The sequence below is a fragment of the Typopeltis vanoorti genome, chromosome 14, assembly GCF_054136105.1.
Source record: "Typopeltis vanoorti isolate ZY-2024b chromosome 14, IOZ_Tvanoo_1.0, whole genome shotgun sequence".
Taxonomy (NCBI): domain Eukaryota; kingdom Metazoa; phylum Arthropoda; class Arachnida; order Uropygi; family Thelyphonidae; genus Typopeltis; species Typopeltis vanoorti.
This window is the reverse complement of record NC_143562.1, coordinates 87,029,462-87,045,774: the sequence shown is the minus strand read 5'-3', so window position 1 is coordinate 87,045,774 and position 16,313 is coordinate 87,029,462. Positions and strand designations below refer to the sequence as shown.

General features: G+C 35.5%; 1 protein-coding gene across 1 annotated transcript in view; it reads right to left on the bottom strand.

Annotated features, from left to right (window-relative positions):
* LOC150099731 (death-associated protein kinase 1-like) overlaps positions 1-16,313 on the bottom strand; it is a 504,639-nt gene that overhangs the window by 425,413 nt on the left and 62,913 nt on the right. Inside the window, exon 6 of the mRNA XM_090403485.1 lies at positions 8,017-8,169. Coding sequence (XP_090259611.1) covers positions 8,017-8,169 — 153 coding nt within the window. The remainder of the gene's footprint in view (positions 1-8,016; positions 8,170-16,313) is intronic.

Here is a 16,313-nt window from a genome sequence, read left to right as displayed (position 1 = left end):
GGATAGTTGAGTTAGTGAGTGGCCATGTTGCAAGGGTCTATCATCCAAGTGAGGAGTCTACCGTGACAAACGTTACAAGAACTGATGAGAGAATAGAGGTTGATGAATTGGAAGTACTTAGGCTATCGCAGAATTTCAGTTAAAATACAGCCATGGGATTAGAAGCGATTTTGGCTCGCACAATACAAGAATGTGCAAGGGAATGTATTGCCTCTGACTTAGGCTGTATGGATATACCATCAAGTATTACAGCTTTACTGACATTAAGTTTACTCAATCGTCATATAACTCCTGCTCTCTTGCTCTCTCAACATTAGTAATTCCTTCCTTTCCACTTCTGTCTAGTTCTGCATGATATTACATTCATGGGGATGAAATGCCTTTATGATTGCTCATTTAACATCTCTCCTATATCCTCCTCAGTGGTTATCATTTTACCATTTTCACTATAGCTAATATCATCCTTCCATAATCAATCATTCTTTTGGCCTCATTAGCTAACTATGCAGCTTACTCATACTACACTTCTACTATCTTTACCAAGCAAATCTGTTTTGCCTGCTCTTTGCAGTCTTGAAACTGACTATTACCATTGATTTCGGGCTGCCTACATAATGCCTTCTTCCATGTTGCATGCCTCACCTCTTCATTTATCCATTTCACACCTACCTTATTTGATTTCCTGACCTTCGGAATGGATAGACATTGCTCTCCAGACAGTTCCTAGGATAGAAATAAATGCTGCACGGGCAGAGCCCAAGCAGCATTTATCTCTTTCTATCCAACTGTTCACTTCATGGATACTGCTGTAAGACATCTCCTGAGTATGCCATTATCACTAGCCTTAGAGTTTCGCATGTATCCCTTTCTCGCAAAAGTCCTCATGTGGCTGGTCAACACCCAAGTAATCACTTCATGATCACTTACATCAACTGGAAGAAGACGTGATGTCTCATTGACAATAACATCCTCTGATAAGATAATCAAACCCAAGACTGTTATTATTATCATGTACCATCTGTTATGCACTGCCTAAGGTAGTTATCTCTCAGAAGCACTCAATAAATTCATTCTATTGTGCATTCCATTTTAATAAATTTGCTTCATTTTATTTGAACCATTCATAGCATCCATTGTTTTACAATTTAACCAAGCTTTAGAATTTCCTGTTTACCTTCACAGCCAATACTTTCAGGCTTCTAGACAATACCCATAAAAACTCTGTTCTCTGAAATCTTCAAAAGATGAATTAAAGTGAGCAGTTATGGTCAGACAATGAATATATTGCCATACTGTAACTAAGAACAGTACTCAGAACAATTCAGCTCATGGCAATGATGTAAATATTATACAACTGCTAACCAAATTACAACTAAACATAATTTGAAGACTGTATCACTTGATTTTTGACAAACACATGAATACCATGCAGGATTAACTATTTCATGGTTTGCATTAACACCTTTCTTTAACTGGTATTATATGATACGAGTAACTAATATACCTAATAATAATTTTATTATTACACAATTATAGTGTGTTTTCAATTTCACATAAATTTACCTAAGTTTTATGCTATATATTATTATTATTATTCAGAAAATCCATGGAGTCACAAAACTCATCGTGGGAGGTCCACTCCAGAAAGCACAAAGTCTATCGCACCACTCCTTGAACTCATTAATCATTAGTGCTCTCTCATCAGTATCAGGCAAATACATTCCATGGTTCTACCATGCTCCATGCAAAGAAACTACTCTAAGCCCTCTTACTCTCACAACATCCTTTCGCAACTTTCAGGGATGGTGTTGTGTCCCATTTTGTGATTATTATTCTATCTAGTGAAATTCTGCTTATCTATGTTCAACTATTATCTATGCACGAAATATCACCCCAAAATACAGATATTTAAGCTATTTCTCCCCTTAGTGTCCCTAATATTTATATTATACTGCGCCTTTTGGGACATTTAGTTTGAGATATTAAATAACAAAAACAAGGAGCAATTACTAAAATATGTCTGAACGTGAAACAATATTGCAGTCGTGACACTTTATCTCGTTTTTTAACACATTAATTTCCCGCATGATTAGGTTCATACGTTTCAAGTGGTGCATTGGACAGCAATTTCAGACAACTGTATTATCAATGAACAAAGGTTTATTAAACTCATTAGCATGGTACAATTCAATTTCTAATATAATTCGATTCAATACTAAGAAAACATTTACAAATTAACATTAGCTTATCACAAGTAATTTGGCTATGATCCTATATGGGTATTACGATCATGCCACCATAACAAATTCAACACATAAAATTATATGTATAATCCCAGATCTAATTAACACCTTAGTTAACCCTATATTAGTCTGAATATACTATATGCTGTAGCACCTGAACATATGTGATCAACTCACTCTATTTAACTATTTAAAACTATGTAGATTAAATTATCCTTTCACTGTGTTAACACACAACTTTGACATTTAAAACTTTCCTATACGTTACAATACACATGCATAATTCTCAGGACACATGAATTACTTATATAATATTAATATTAACAAGTATATTTTCATTATAATCAGTCATGTACTAAAGTCCTAGTATAAATTTCCTTAGTCTCTTCAACAGTTCAGTAAAAGAATAATGATTACAATTACAGACGATTTTCAGTTAACATGAGATTTTTACAGTACCCTTTTCTCTTGAGTTTTCTATATTGGCCTCTACCTTTTTCCGATTGAACTATCCTAGTATGATCTATCCTATAATCAGTCACTCCTAAGTTCCTTTGGCATTAAACTGTGCTTATGCGATCTTTACTTTTCGTACTTGAATTAAGAATACACTTTAGAATCATCTATACCATAGCTGTGAAACTCACCATGTGGACACCGGCTTCTTTACAGATTTTCTTTTCTCATAGTTGTCACTGGACGATGAAACAATAGATAATACCTTCTTTCCTTTAGCTAAGTGGCATTCCTCATTTCTTACCATAAGAAATACGGAATCGAAATCCCACTCACTTTTGTTTCCTTGTTGTGACGACGGAGATTAACTCCAATCCCGCCACTCAGGAAAACCACGTGAAACCTATACGAAGGAGCTTGTGAAGAAACTATCCGGGAAAAAAGCCTCGTGGGTGGGAGGTTTAACCCTTTTATAACTTGACCCCTACCGGCACCTTCATTAATTTCTTTTCTCCGCCCCTTACTGGATTCGACTTCACCGACCAATTAGGGTGGTGTTTTTCTGCCAAACACCCTGAGGTCGGTGAGCACGTGACGATGTCTAAATCCGGGAAATGACCCTGAGCGATAGTCTATTGTTTTTCTTTTGCTTGCCTCTAAATTAATCCCCCTTCCAAGATTTTTCTATGAATTTACTTAATATTTTAATCTCTAGCCTCTCACATACAATTTCTTATGACTAATCCTTTCTGTCTTACTTAGCAAATTTTTTCATATCACAACTGTAATACATTCCTTCTTTTATTATTTAGTTCAACAATACTCTTTTTGACATATTTTATTTGGATGCAAGAATATTTTTCTTTCTTTAAGTAATTTATGTATTAGCTTTTATACAGGGGTTTTATTTTATTTTCTCTTCATGTTACACCATGATAACTGGGAATTCTACATTCTTAAGGTATCAGGTGTAACAATGGTCCCTTGTCCTCACTCCTTCCTCCTATTCCACCAAATGAAACAACTTTTCAGTGTCAACCCTGTAACTACCTCTCAACAGTTTAAATGTCTCAATCATATCACCTCTCCTTTTTCTGGGTAGTCCACTGTACATTATTAGTTACGAGGATAGACCAAAGGAATGTGGACTGCATAGTACTGATATCATCATTGTTATCTATGTCTGCACTCTTTATACAATTAATTTATCCCATTCAAATCCTAAGGACCAAATTTGAGCATAATAGTCTAGGTGTGGTCTGATCAGGGCTTTATACAATGGAACAACAACTCTTATCTCAAGTGGTCAGCATTCTTCTCAGTATTGCAGAAACCACTCAGTTACTTTCACTACTTTTGCAATATGTTAGCTGAATTTCAGGTCTCTATCAATCATCCCCCCCTTTTGCCTTCCCCATTTCCTCCAGTGCAGTTCCTCCAACAGAGTATGCAGCCTCACATCGATGTATCCCAAACTTCAAGACTTTACATTTAGCTGATTTAAACTGACATTCTCATTCATTTGTGGTTCATAAGTCCAGTTTATTCAAATCCTCTTGAAGGGTTACTACATCAGCACCATCATTGATATAAAGGTTAAACAATACAAGTCCCAGTACTGAGCCCTGTGGAGTCCCACTTGTAACCTTCTGCTTGCTTGATACCACACTCTCTGATACCTATCAGACAGCCAATCCCCAATCCAATTCACTAATCTAACATCCAAACCCACATGCTGCAACTTAAAAATATTAGCTTATCATGTGGTACCTCTGTCAAATGCCTTTGTAAAATAAAAATTTAAAAAAAAGGCAGAATATGCCTTTCCCTCATTAACTGCTCTTGTCACTTTATTATAAAAGACATCTTATCAGATTACTAAAACAAGAGTGCCCCTTAACAAATCCATGACTCTCACAGATAACATTATCCTCATTTGCCTAATGATGTAAATGATCCCTCACTAAATCCTCCAAAATCTTAACTACTGCTGAAATGTGAACTGGTCTATAGTTTGACACTTCCAGTTTACCACCATATTTATACAGTAGTACTATTTTTGTCCTCCTTCCACTCCTTGGGCACTTTCCCTGTGGCCAGACTTTCACTGAAGTCAGATCAATGGAGTTGAGCACATTCTCTCAAAACCCATGGCAAAATCCAATCTAGTCCCATTGCTTTATTGACATCCAAAGTACTTAGTATTTGGAACACACTCAAGAAGCACTCTCTTCTTGCACTTCTAAACCTTGAACCCCCATCCCTCTAGTATTAAAATCTACTTCTCCAGGATGAAATACTCCAACGAAGTGTTCATTGAACAACTCCAATTATGTTGTTTGCATCAGTCACTCTACTCCCATTATTATCCATATTAGGATTTTCTTTGGATCTCAGGGCCAATCTCATCTTTTATTCTACTTGTCCTCCTTATCATACTAGTCACTCTCCTTGCCTGAGTCTTATATTCTTCATGCATCTTCTCTCCACCCCTCCTCTCTCCTTATATCTCTTCCATAACCTCTATTTTATCTGCATGATATTGTTTGTCACCCACTTTACACTGTGTTCTCTTTTTCATTTGTAGTATACAACTTGCCATTATTACAGCTAATAAATATTCCTCCACCAATTCCTTCCCGAAGACTGATGATATCTCACCCTTCCAATTCCTCCATCCATGGAACTACCTCAAACTGATTTCTAAGATTATTATAATATTATTATTATTAATTAAAGATTATTATTATAATTATCTGCCTTATAATTCCATATACATTCCTTTATCTTTGATACTCTTGCATGTCTATTCATCTTCCAAGTCAAAACCTGGTCACTCCCTCCAACTGGGAGCAGAGATGCCATCTCAGTTATAATCAGATCTTCTGATGTTATGACAAAATACAAAACTCCTGAACCTCTTGTTCCTTCTACTACATGTTGTCTAAGACATTTGTCCCTCAAAAATTCCATTCCCCTACTACTAAATGCAATTTCCTCTTCCCAATTTATACTGCTGTAGTTAAAATCTCTTATAACAATCATGCTTTTTGCACTCACCAAGCTCAAGTGCCTAAACATATCCTGCTTTTCATCCTCTATGATTCCGGCCTTATAGCAAAACACCCCACTAAACATCCTGTCCTGCCAGCCTCTGCCTCACAACCAAATGCTCTCAAGCCATTGGTGTCATTCCCTCCAAATCCTCCACTCAAGGAGGACACAACTCCTCACTTATTTATCATAAGCAGTACCCCACCACAGTGTTTACCCTTCCAAAAAATGCTATATCCAGCTGCTTCTATGCCTGTCAGTATATTTTCCATCAACCACATCTCAGTAATCCATGGATTAAATATGCATGTAGCATATTTAATGTTACATACACAAACACAACTGCCATGGCATGAAACCTTGCAATCTTGTGTCTGTGTGTGTGTGTCAGACAACTCGCAGGCCTGATTAAAGTGTTGACAGGGATGGGGGAGACATAGGTTCTAAAAAGATCCACAGAAAAAATATTGTGGGTGAGTATTTGGCATTCAGTGGAACAGTCGGTGTTACACTGAATGCCAAAACTTTTCATAGTATGGTATAAAATCTGTAAATATGATTTCATTTACAAAAGAAATGCTCTCAACAGGACATTTACAATGAAATTCATGAAAAACGAGTCTGCAATAGCAGTAAATAGGATTAAGAGACTTAAATTAGGCAGAACTAGATCAAAAACAAAACTATCAGAAAATAATTGGATGTGATTATTATTCAAGAATGTGTAAACAGAGCTAATCTAAGGCAGTGAAGCTACCAAAAGAGAATGGTAGAAACAGAAAATACAAGATGACGACCAAGACAGAGCTAGATAGAGATGGATAGATGCAGTCAGTAGTGCTTCGAAAAGTGAACATAAGCTGATCAAATTATCTAAAAAAAAAAAAAATCAGCTAACGCCTTTTTATTCCCATATATACGGGAGTAGGCGAGGCCATTTAGCCCTATCTAACTTTTGGAGACTGAGTGGGCAGTTCAATCTCCACTGGTACCCAATCAGAGACAGATGGCCCAAGGCTATCACTAATTAAGCGGTACGCAGTGAAGAGAGACGGCTCAAATGTGCCGCCATCTCGTGGTCTCTAACCCTAACACAATATATTTAATGTCTGAAATAATGTGGGTTCTACGGTCGATTTTCTTGAGTTTACAGGACGAAAAACCCGAGTTCCTGGGAGGAAAAACCTGCTTGCCCGTGCCAGAGATCGACTAACTCGGGAACCGGTCGAAAAAAGGCTTAGAAAAATTTCCTCTAGTTGCCGACTAGACTCGAAACCAAGACTTCCTTCGTGCGGTCTAGCGCGATGGTGTGCAAACGCCACATCCACTGAGCTACACAGGCTCTTTCAAATTATCTATAAAATAAAATAACAATCTGGGATAAATTTATTGAGGAAAATAGTAATGAAATATTTATGTTAGGCTATCCTGGTATCCTACACCCTCTCTAAGGCAGTAAATGAAGATGATTATAAAACTTGGAAATTACACGCTAATATTTCTTAGTACCATCCAAACTGTACTATACCACTTTCTATAGTGTATAATGAGAAAATACTCGCACATAATAAAAATTATGTATAATACACTAACATACATGGATACAGTTGCTTCTGTTACATGTGTTTGTAAATGCACAAATTTGTTCATGTGTGATGGATAAATAAATGGAATAAAATCACCAAAATGCAAAAGTGTGTTAGCTATGAAAAATGTGATTTTTCATGAGATAACTACACTTTGCACTAATCAGTAACAATAGATAAAGATAAAAAATGCCACTGAACATAGCAACCCATGGAAGAACAAACACATGCATGCACGCACACACCATCTTCTGTCTCATCCAAGTACACTGCCCTAGGAGTGTATGACCACACTATTCTCCAAACTCAGCATACTTTTCTTGAGAAAAGCACTTAATACAGTATCCCAAACAAGAATAAGTGCCCTTGTTATAAGAATCCAAGTAAATGTAAAAGGAAAGCCTCAAGTATTGAGAAGGTTGAAATAATAAAGCATCTTGAAAGAAATGAGAGAACATTATATTGTGAGAGCAACAAGCCTGAAAGAATCTGCATTGCTTCAAAAATATAAAAATTACTTGTTTCTTTATTTCTAATAAAAAAACTTCTATATTTATTAGGAATTTAAGATGTTTAAAACAAAGGTAGCATTTTTATTGAGTAACCTTTTATTTTTATTACACAAAATTCCATAATCTGATGATTTTTTGGAACCCAAACAAGCAGCAATAAATTACCTTGGATCTTTGACAAGCAATCGAGATACAAAATCTTTGGCAAGTTCACTTGTATGGCTAAAATATTCATCATCAAAATCATAATTGACAGCTGTAATGTTGGCAAATGTTTCTTGCTTGTCTTCTCCAAGAAAAGGGGAGGCACCACTGAGCCTATATAAAAAAATGAAAATATTTTTGCTAAATGCAAACATTACTTATCATTATTATTATTATTATTACATTAACTCTCCTGGAGTTAAAGACTCATCAAGGGGGAAGAGAAAGAAAGAGAGGGAGAGAGAGGTTTATACCATTAACAATTAAAAATATATAAGAAATATACATTATATGACATTGCATGTATTACAAGTCCACAGGCTTACGGAAAATCTCACACAATTTCCAGAGATGGCCTCTGGTTCTCATCCCTTTCTAGAGATTTTTCAGATTGTGAAAAATAATTCCACAATCTGAAAAATCTCTCTAGTATCCATCCGGTAAATACCTCTCAAGAGCTTAAAAGTCCCAATCATATCACCCCTTTGCTTTCTATCAGCCAAACTCTGCAGATTACATGACTTCAGTCTATCCTTATAGCTAACATTCCACAGTCTTGAAATCATTTTTGTCAACTGCTTCTGTATCCTCTCTAAAGTATCTTCATCCCTCTAAACTCCGGTGACTAGATTTGTGCACAATAGTCCAGATGTTGCCTGATCAAGGCCTTATACAGTGGAATCACTACCATTTTATCCCTGCTAATTAACGTTCGTCTTAATATTGCAGCAATCCTCTGAGATGTCTTAATCACCTTTGCAACATGTCCCTTAAATTTCAAATTTTGATCCACCATAACCCCAAGATCCCAAAATCTTACATTTGCATTAAACTGGCATCCCCATTTATCTTCCCACATTATCAGCTTATCAGGTTTTCCTGAAGTGGCACTACTCTTAATAACCTTCCCCAGCTCTATGCTAGGACCACTACTTTTCAACCTTAATATCAAAGATATTGTCACTGAAATTCAAGGAGATACTCAATTGTATTTCAGTGACAATATCATTGATATTAAAGTTGAAAAGTAGTGGTCCTAGCATAGAGCCCTGTGGAACTCCACTAGACTTTCCTTTTCTGCAACATTGGCCCTCCATACATAACCCTTTGATAGCATCAAACAATCAACTGGTAGGTAATCCACTCCACCAACTTAATATCCAAATCCATGTATTGCAGCTTAAATGTCAGTTTATCATGTGGTAAACTACCAAATTCCCTTGCAAAATCTAAACAATTACAGTGTATGCATTTCTATCATCAACCACTGTTACTTTATCATACAAGTTAACAAGATTACTGAAACAGGAACACCACTTAAGAAATCCATGCTAACTTTCACGATATTATTTTCATCTACCCAGTTTTGTATACCAGCTTTTACCAATATTTCTGAAACTTTAAGAACCACAGAAGTAACACAAACTGGTCTATAATTCAAGGTACAAATTATAGACAGGAAAATATACTCCCATTGTCTCCATTCTTCCATCAGCCTTTTGCAATGCCACTTTCTTAGCCTACTTCCACTCTCCAGGGACTTTTCTAGTTACAAGGTTTTCATTAAACAGCCAAGTCAAGGGAGCTGTTAGTTCTTTAGTGCACTCCCTTAAGACTTGTGGCAAAATTTCATCCAGTCCTACAGCCTTGCTGACATCCAAAGTACTTATTATGAATTTAGGAATGGTAATGTATTACTAAACAATATTCAGTATACCAAACACATACAGGTACTAATTCTTAAATCCAAAATAGTTAGTACTTTAAGGTTTCTGATTTTTGGACAGTATATACCAAAAAACACAAAAAATTAAAAACACTAAAATGTAAATAATTTGATGTACTTTTTCTTTTGCACAATAAGAGATACTGACAGGGAAAGCAATCATGATACTAATATAGCAGATTATCATAGTACATTCCTGGGGAGAATGACACACAATGATAATGCTGAAAGAACAAATGAAACCATATGAAATCTTTTAGTCTTTCTAACAAATGATAAATAACATGCCCAATGCTACTTTCCAGCATTGGGCATGAAAGGATGAAGTTCTTTCTTCACAGTGCAGAAAAGTTTATTTCATTATATTTTCACTATGAAACATCAAAATTTATAACAGTTCTTTATTCCACATTCTTTTATGCACTAAGGTGAGTTCATTTAATAATTTCTAATAATATACCAGTGTGTTTGCTTCCCTCATCAATTAATATTTAATAAACAACATTAGCATTACAACTTTTAACAGCTCATACAAAGCTATAATTAACCTCTAACAACTAATTTTAATAAATTTATTTGAAATCTTATGAATACATATTCATAAGATGTCATATGAATGAATAAATATCCATACTTGAAGTAGAAAAGTCATCAAAAACTTGAAATGTGGAAAGGCAGCTAAAGTAAATGAAATTCAACCAGAAATGCTCAAATATGGAGGTATAATAGTTTTACAGTGGCTGCACTGCATAACTCAGAAGGCCTGGTCAGAGGATCAAATTCTGGATGATCGGTAAAGAACAAGCTGGAATCGGGACAAACAGAGGTTGTCAAGATCAGATTTTCACTTTAAGACAAATAGTTCAGAAATTTTGGGAATGTAACAATGATCTGTGGGGGGGCTAAAAATTTCTTATAAACAAAAAATGATATTAAAGCAAATGATATAACCACAAGAAAGAAAGAACACATCTTAAAACCCTTTAACTCCCATGTTTCATCAAATTGTAATAATTTGTTCTTTTTCTTTTAGGGTATATAAGAAGACATGTCAAAGGTTTTGAAGAAATTCGAAGACAAAGGTGCAGGCTGTTATCAAGTTTATCATGCTGCAAGAAATGTCTGATTGAAATTCACCAAACTTTATGCGAGACTTTAGGGAACTGTGCCCCAGCATATCGAACAGCTGCCAGATGGGTGGCCAAGTTTTAAACTATCCTGAGACAACAGATGTCCCCCACCCCCAGGTCAGCAAGACCTTCCACACACCTGAAAACATCGGTGCAGTGCATGCCATGTTGGTGACAGATGAATACCAGCCAAAAACATTGCAAAGACTGGAGATATCCAGGGGACGAGTTGGGATCATTATCCGCCAACATCTAGCCATGCAGAAGATCTCAGCAAAGTGGGTCCCCAAATGTTTGCATGCTGACCAAAAGAGAGAACATGTGCTGTCATCTCAAGTGATTTTTTGTCATTTTGAGAAATCAGAAGCAAATTTTTTTGTTTTGTATTGTGGACAAGGTGCCAAGAGGAAAGCTCTTCAAAATGCTACAGTTATAGGGTGTAAATGGGACATTATATTGAGCAGTACATACCCTATTTAAGCTATATGTCAGCAGTTAGAATTCAAGAAGGTACAGGAAGATGGTTTGATGTTAAATCAGGTGTGTGACAATGGTGCACATTATCTGCACTGTTATTCATTATCTATATGGATCACATTATAAAGGAAAGTAGTATTAAACCTGATATCAAAATTGGCAATGTTAATCTTAGCACCTTGCTTTATGCAGATGATGTTATAATTCTGAATTAATCCAGTACAAGTCTGCAAGATTCCCTCACTAAACTGAATAACTGTTGTAATAAATTTGGTATGAAAACCAGCAATCAAAGACAATGAAAATAGGCCAAAACATTGAAAATATCAACTGTATCTTGAATAGTGAACCTATAAACCAAGTAAAATATTTTTGCTGTTTAAGCACAATTTTCAGTGAAGATGGTAAATTAAAAATGGAAATAGACAACAGAGTTAATAAAGCTGGTATGGTAGGAAGTCAGCTGAATCAATTTATATGGAATAAGAAAGAAATTACTCAAAAAACTAAATAGTTGTATACAAGATAGGGTTCAAACCAATTTTAACTTACAGATCTGAGAGCTGAGTTAGAAATAAAACAATTAAGACTGGAAACCTCTGATATGAGAGTTCTGAGAAAGATTAGTGGAGTAAACAGGTGGCATCAATGGCAGTATCACATTAAAAATTAGGATATTATAAAAGAATTTGCCATTGCATTCAGGAATGTGTTAGTAAAGTTAATGGTATGTTCCCTTGAACAGAATGGGACAGCAAAGATTAGCAACACAAGTGTTCTTTGCCAGGTTGGCAGAAAAAAAAAGATCCAAAGGAAGATCAAGATATAGATGGATTGATACTGTAAAAAGTGCCTTAAAAGACAGACACCTTAAGATTTGAAAATATTGGAGTCTTGACAGATAACAGATTAATCAGGAGGTAAATTGTTGATTGGAAATAAGTAATAGTGTAACTTTTTTTCATGTAGTACTATTATAATGATCCTGTACACCCCATGAGGGTACATATCAGGAATTTGATGATGATGATTTCTCATCTTAGCAAGACTTCAGTAACTACAGATAAGAATAACATTGCAAAACGTCTTGCTTGCGACATACAAAAAGAAATTATTTAAATAACTACTCTTATAAAATGCCTTAGTACAAACTCAACTTTAATTCATTTTTATATTTTTAACTTGTGGGATATCTGAATTTTAATACAGATATCTTACTCTCAACTTTCATGGATGCCCTCTTGTCCTCTCTCCATACACTATGAAATTAAAAATGCTGTCTACTTGTGTCCTATATGACCTTTTCAGAAGTTTGAATGCCTCTGCCATATCACCCTATCTTTCTCCTGTTTATCAGTATCTGCAGTCCATAAATTCTTAATCAGTAGATCATAATCTACATTCCACAGTCCCATTATCACCTTCAACACTCATCTTTGCTGTATCTGCATCAACACAGAAACCAGGAGATCAGATTTCTGCACAGTAGTCCAGATGAAGTCATACCAGCCCCTTGTAAAAAGGCAAAATGACTTCCTTATCCTTACAAGTCAATGTTTGTTTCAGCATTGTAATTATCCTCTGAGTTGTATTTGCAATATTTGCTATATGGCTCCTAAACTTCTACTTCCTATCTACTAAAACTCCAACATCCACAACCTGATCAGTTTCTTCTAGCATAATTACACCACTGAATATCTCATACCACCAAAATGTATAATTTTACATTTAGTAACACTGAACTGACAGTCATTTTCATGCCCATGATTCCAGCCTATTCAAATCATTCTGCAAATAGTGCATATCACTCACATTCCTGATTACTATGTCTATCTTTCACCCTGTAAAATCCTTCCCAATATCATTAATGTAAAGATTAAATAACAATGGACCAAAGGTTGATCCTTGTGGCACAACACTTATTTTAAATTTTACAGACTCACATCTTTCATACATCACTTTCTGTCAGTCAGCCATCCTCTTATGCAAACTAATAGTTTATGATTAAATCCTATATCCTCCAATTTATGCAACAGCCTTCCATCCAGCCTTATATCCTGTCAAAAGCCTTAGCAAAACCCATGATATTTTTGGATGTTATTACATATCAATAGTGTACAATACGTCCAAAATTGTGAAGTTAATTATTATTTGAATATCATTATAAAATAATAACAAATTGCTCAAATATGACCTCCCCTTAGTAAGCTCATGCTCTCTTTGTAAAGTATAGATTCTCTCAATTCATTTCTGTATCACATACAGAACTTTTACCAACTTTTACAAAATCATCACCACCAATTCCAGAGATACTGATAGGACAATGACTGATGTATCTAGCCATTGTCCTATCATTATCTCTGGAATTGGTGGTGATGATTTTGTAAAATTTGGTAAAAGTTCTGTATGTGAACTTACATTTCTGTAAGTTCACAGTCTTTGAACCACTCTTGTGCAATGGAATTATTACATTCTTTCCACTCCTGTGGAATCATACCTCTTTTGGGGCTAAAATTACATATCCATGAAATGTACAGCTGAACATTCTTTTACCATCCATGCTGATATCTTATCAGCACCTACTACTGAATTCTTATTCAATTTATGCAACAGCTCTAATACCCGCTCCTTATAAACTTGAGTTAATTCATCCAGTAAGGAGGTAGCAGTAAGATCCATATTGCATACACCAAGTTGATATCTCTTAACAAAACAGACACTCATTAATTGAGCAAGCTCTTCTGCATCTTTCACCCACATACCATCTGCATTCCAGTAGTTATTCTTTCTCATCCATTCTTTCATTTACTTGGAGCAGAATAACAGAATTCTCTTTGCTGTTTTTTAACTTGAAGAGACAGTTTCTATTCATACTCAGACATAGCTTACTGTACATATTTGGGACTCTTCTGGTCAGTGCCATGTAATTTTCATAACTGACATCATCCTTATGCCCATTGCATTTCTTCCCCATCATCTTTTTCATAAGAATCTCTGGCTTAATAAGAGTGTGCATCCATTTTACTTCCAGCCTATTTATTCTTCAAACTTTAAGGAAACATTCTAATATTGCATCATTTAAGTTTTTTTTTTTTTTTTGTCATGTTGTACCATCATTTTTTATTTTGGTTTAACCAATAAGAATACAATTTGGTCGGCTAAATCCCAAATTGCCAGCCCATCCTCGTTCGTTCAGTATCAAAGTAGATACCCAACAGGGTGCACCACGAGAAGGTGAGGATTGGACATTAGGTCAGAAGCCCTGGTCGGTTCTCCGCATTCCTTTAAAGGCTATGTGGAGGTCTCCTCTCAGTTATACAGCTTTGACCCTTAAGCACCCCCCCCTTTTTTTTTTTGGAGGAAAATTGTAGATAGGAAGTTAGTAATGATGTAATTTTTTCATGTAGTACTGTCATATCCTGTACACCCCTTGAGGGTACATGGCAGGAATTTGATGATGATGATGATGATGAAGTTTTTTTTTTTTTTTTTTTTTTAATGCTTTCCATGCACTGCCAATATCCTTCCCATTTAGCAAATGATACCATGGGATCAAATGTAATATACCCCTCAGATGATCATAATTTCCTGCTTTATTTGTAGTTCAAATTGGAAGAAAATGGAGAAGAAAGGCCCAAGACAGGAATAGCTGGACTCTTTATGACCTGCAGTCATGGAGAAATCCTGACTGAATTCACAGGTCCATCAAGGTAATTTGTAGTTCAGCATGTACCCTTTTGTGAATAGAACATCCATGTACTTAGCCACTTTCTAGGTCAGTACAGTATGATCACTGTTATTACCAACCAAAGAGAGAATATTCAAGTCTTTAACTGAAACCCTTTGACAAAATCATGAGATCTAAAACTCTCTGACCTTGAACTCCATTACATGCTGCTTGAGGAAGTTTTGCAACAGCTCAATAAATTTAGTTTCATTCTTTTGATGAGATTTCACCACAGATAATTAAAGTTACCTGTGATAATTACTTATTTAGCACCTGTCAGATTGATATAGTGATGTATTTTGTTGTCCCCAGCAACCAATCCACTAGGTCTGCAACTCATCTCCACTATGATTTGATCTTGTTAGACTTCATCTCTCACCAGATAGCTTCAAATTTACTGCTATGTGGAAAATTGTTACTAGTATTGCAGCTATAGCTTTCTACCCTAACTGGACTCAAATCATCTGATATCACTAGCAGCATACTGCCTCCTCTCCTATCCTTTCTAAAAATACTGTAATATCTCCACTATATATTTGATCTTGTTGGACTCAAACTCTCACCAGATAACTTCGAATTCACTGCTACGTGGAAAATTGTTACTATTATTGCAGCTATAGCTTTCTACCCTAATTGAACTTAAATCATCTGATATCATTAGCAGCATACTCCTTCCTTTCTGAAAATATTGTACCTTTACACTCAATATACAAGTTAGTTTTATCTACCTCCGAGAGCTGGTCTCACTAATGGCTATAATCTGAGGTCTCAACATATTCACTAAGGCCACAAACTCTACCCCTTTGTTCCTGATACTCCTGTTATTCATGTATGATCACAACAAACTATTGCCATCCCTTATATTCAAGGTACATAATTTGTGCAAAAGGATGAAGCTGATCTTTAGAACAAATTATGTACCTTGAATATAAGGGATGATTAGTAGATCTGTTAGCACTTGCCTTAAACATAAAAACTATATCCATGATATGACTGGCAGACCAATCTCTGAACATTCCTTCACACATACTAAATGGAAGAAGGCAATTTTGCTGTACAGAAATCACTATAGGTCTGAGAAACTATTTTTTTTTAGAATCAGCAGTGGCTATGGAGTGCTCCTCAAGCCTTAACAAATAAACTGAAAAATTTGTCAAAGATCTTGGGAGAATATTATAAGACCACATTTACCTTGATT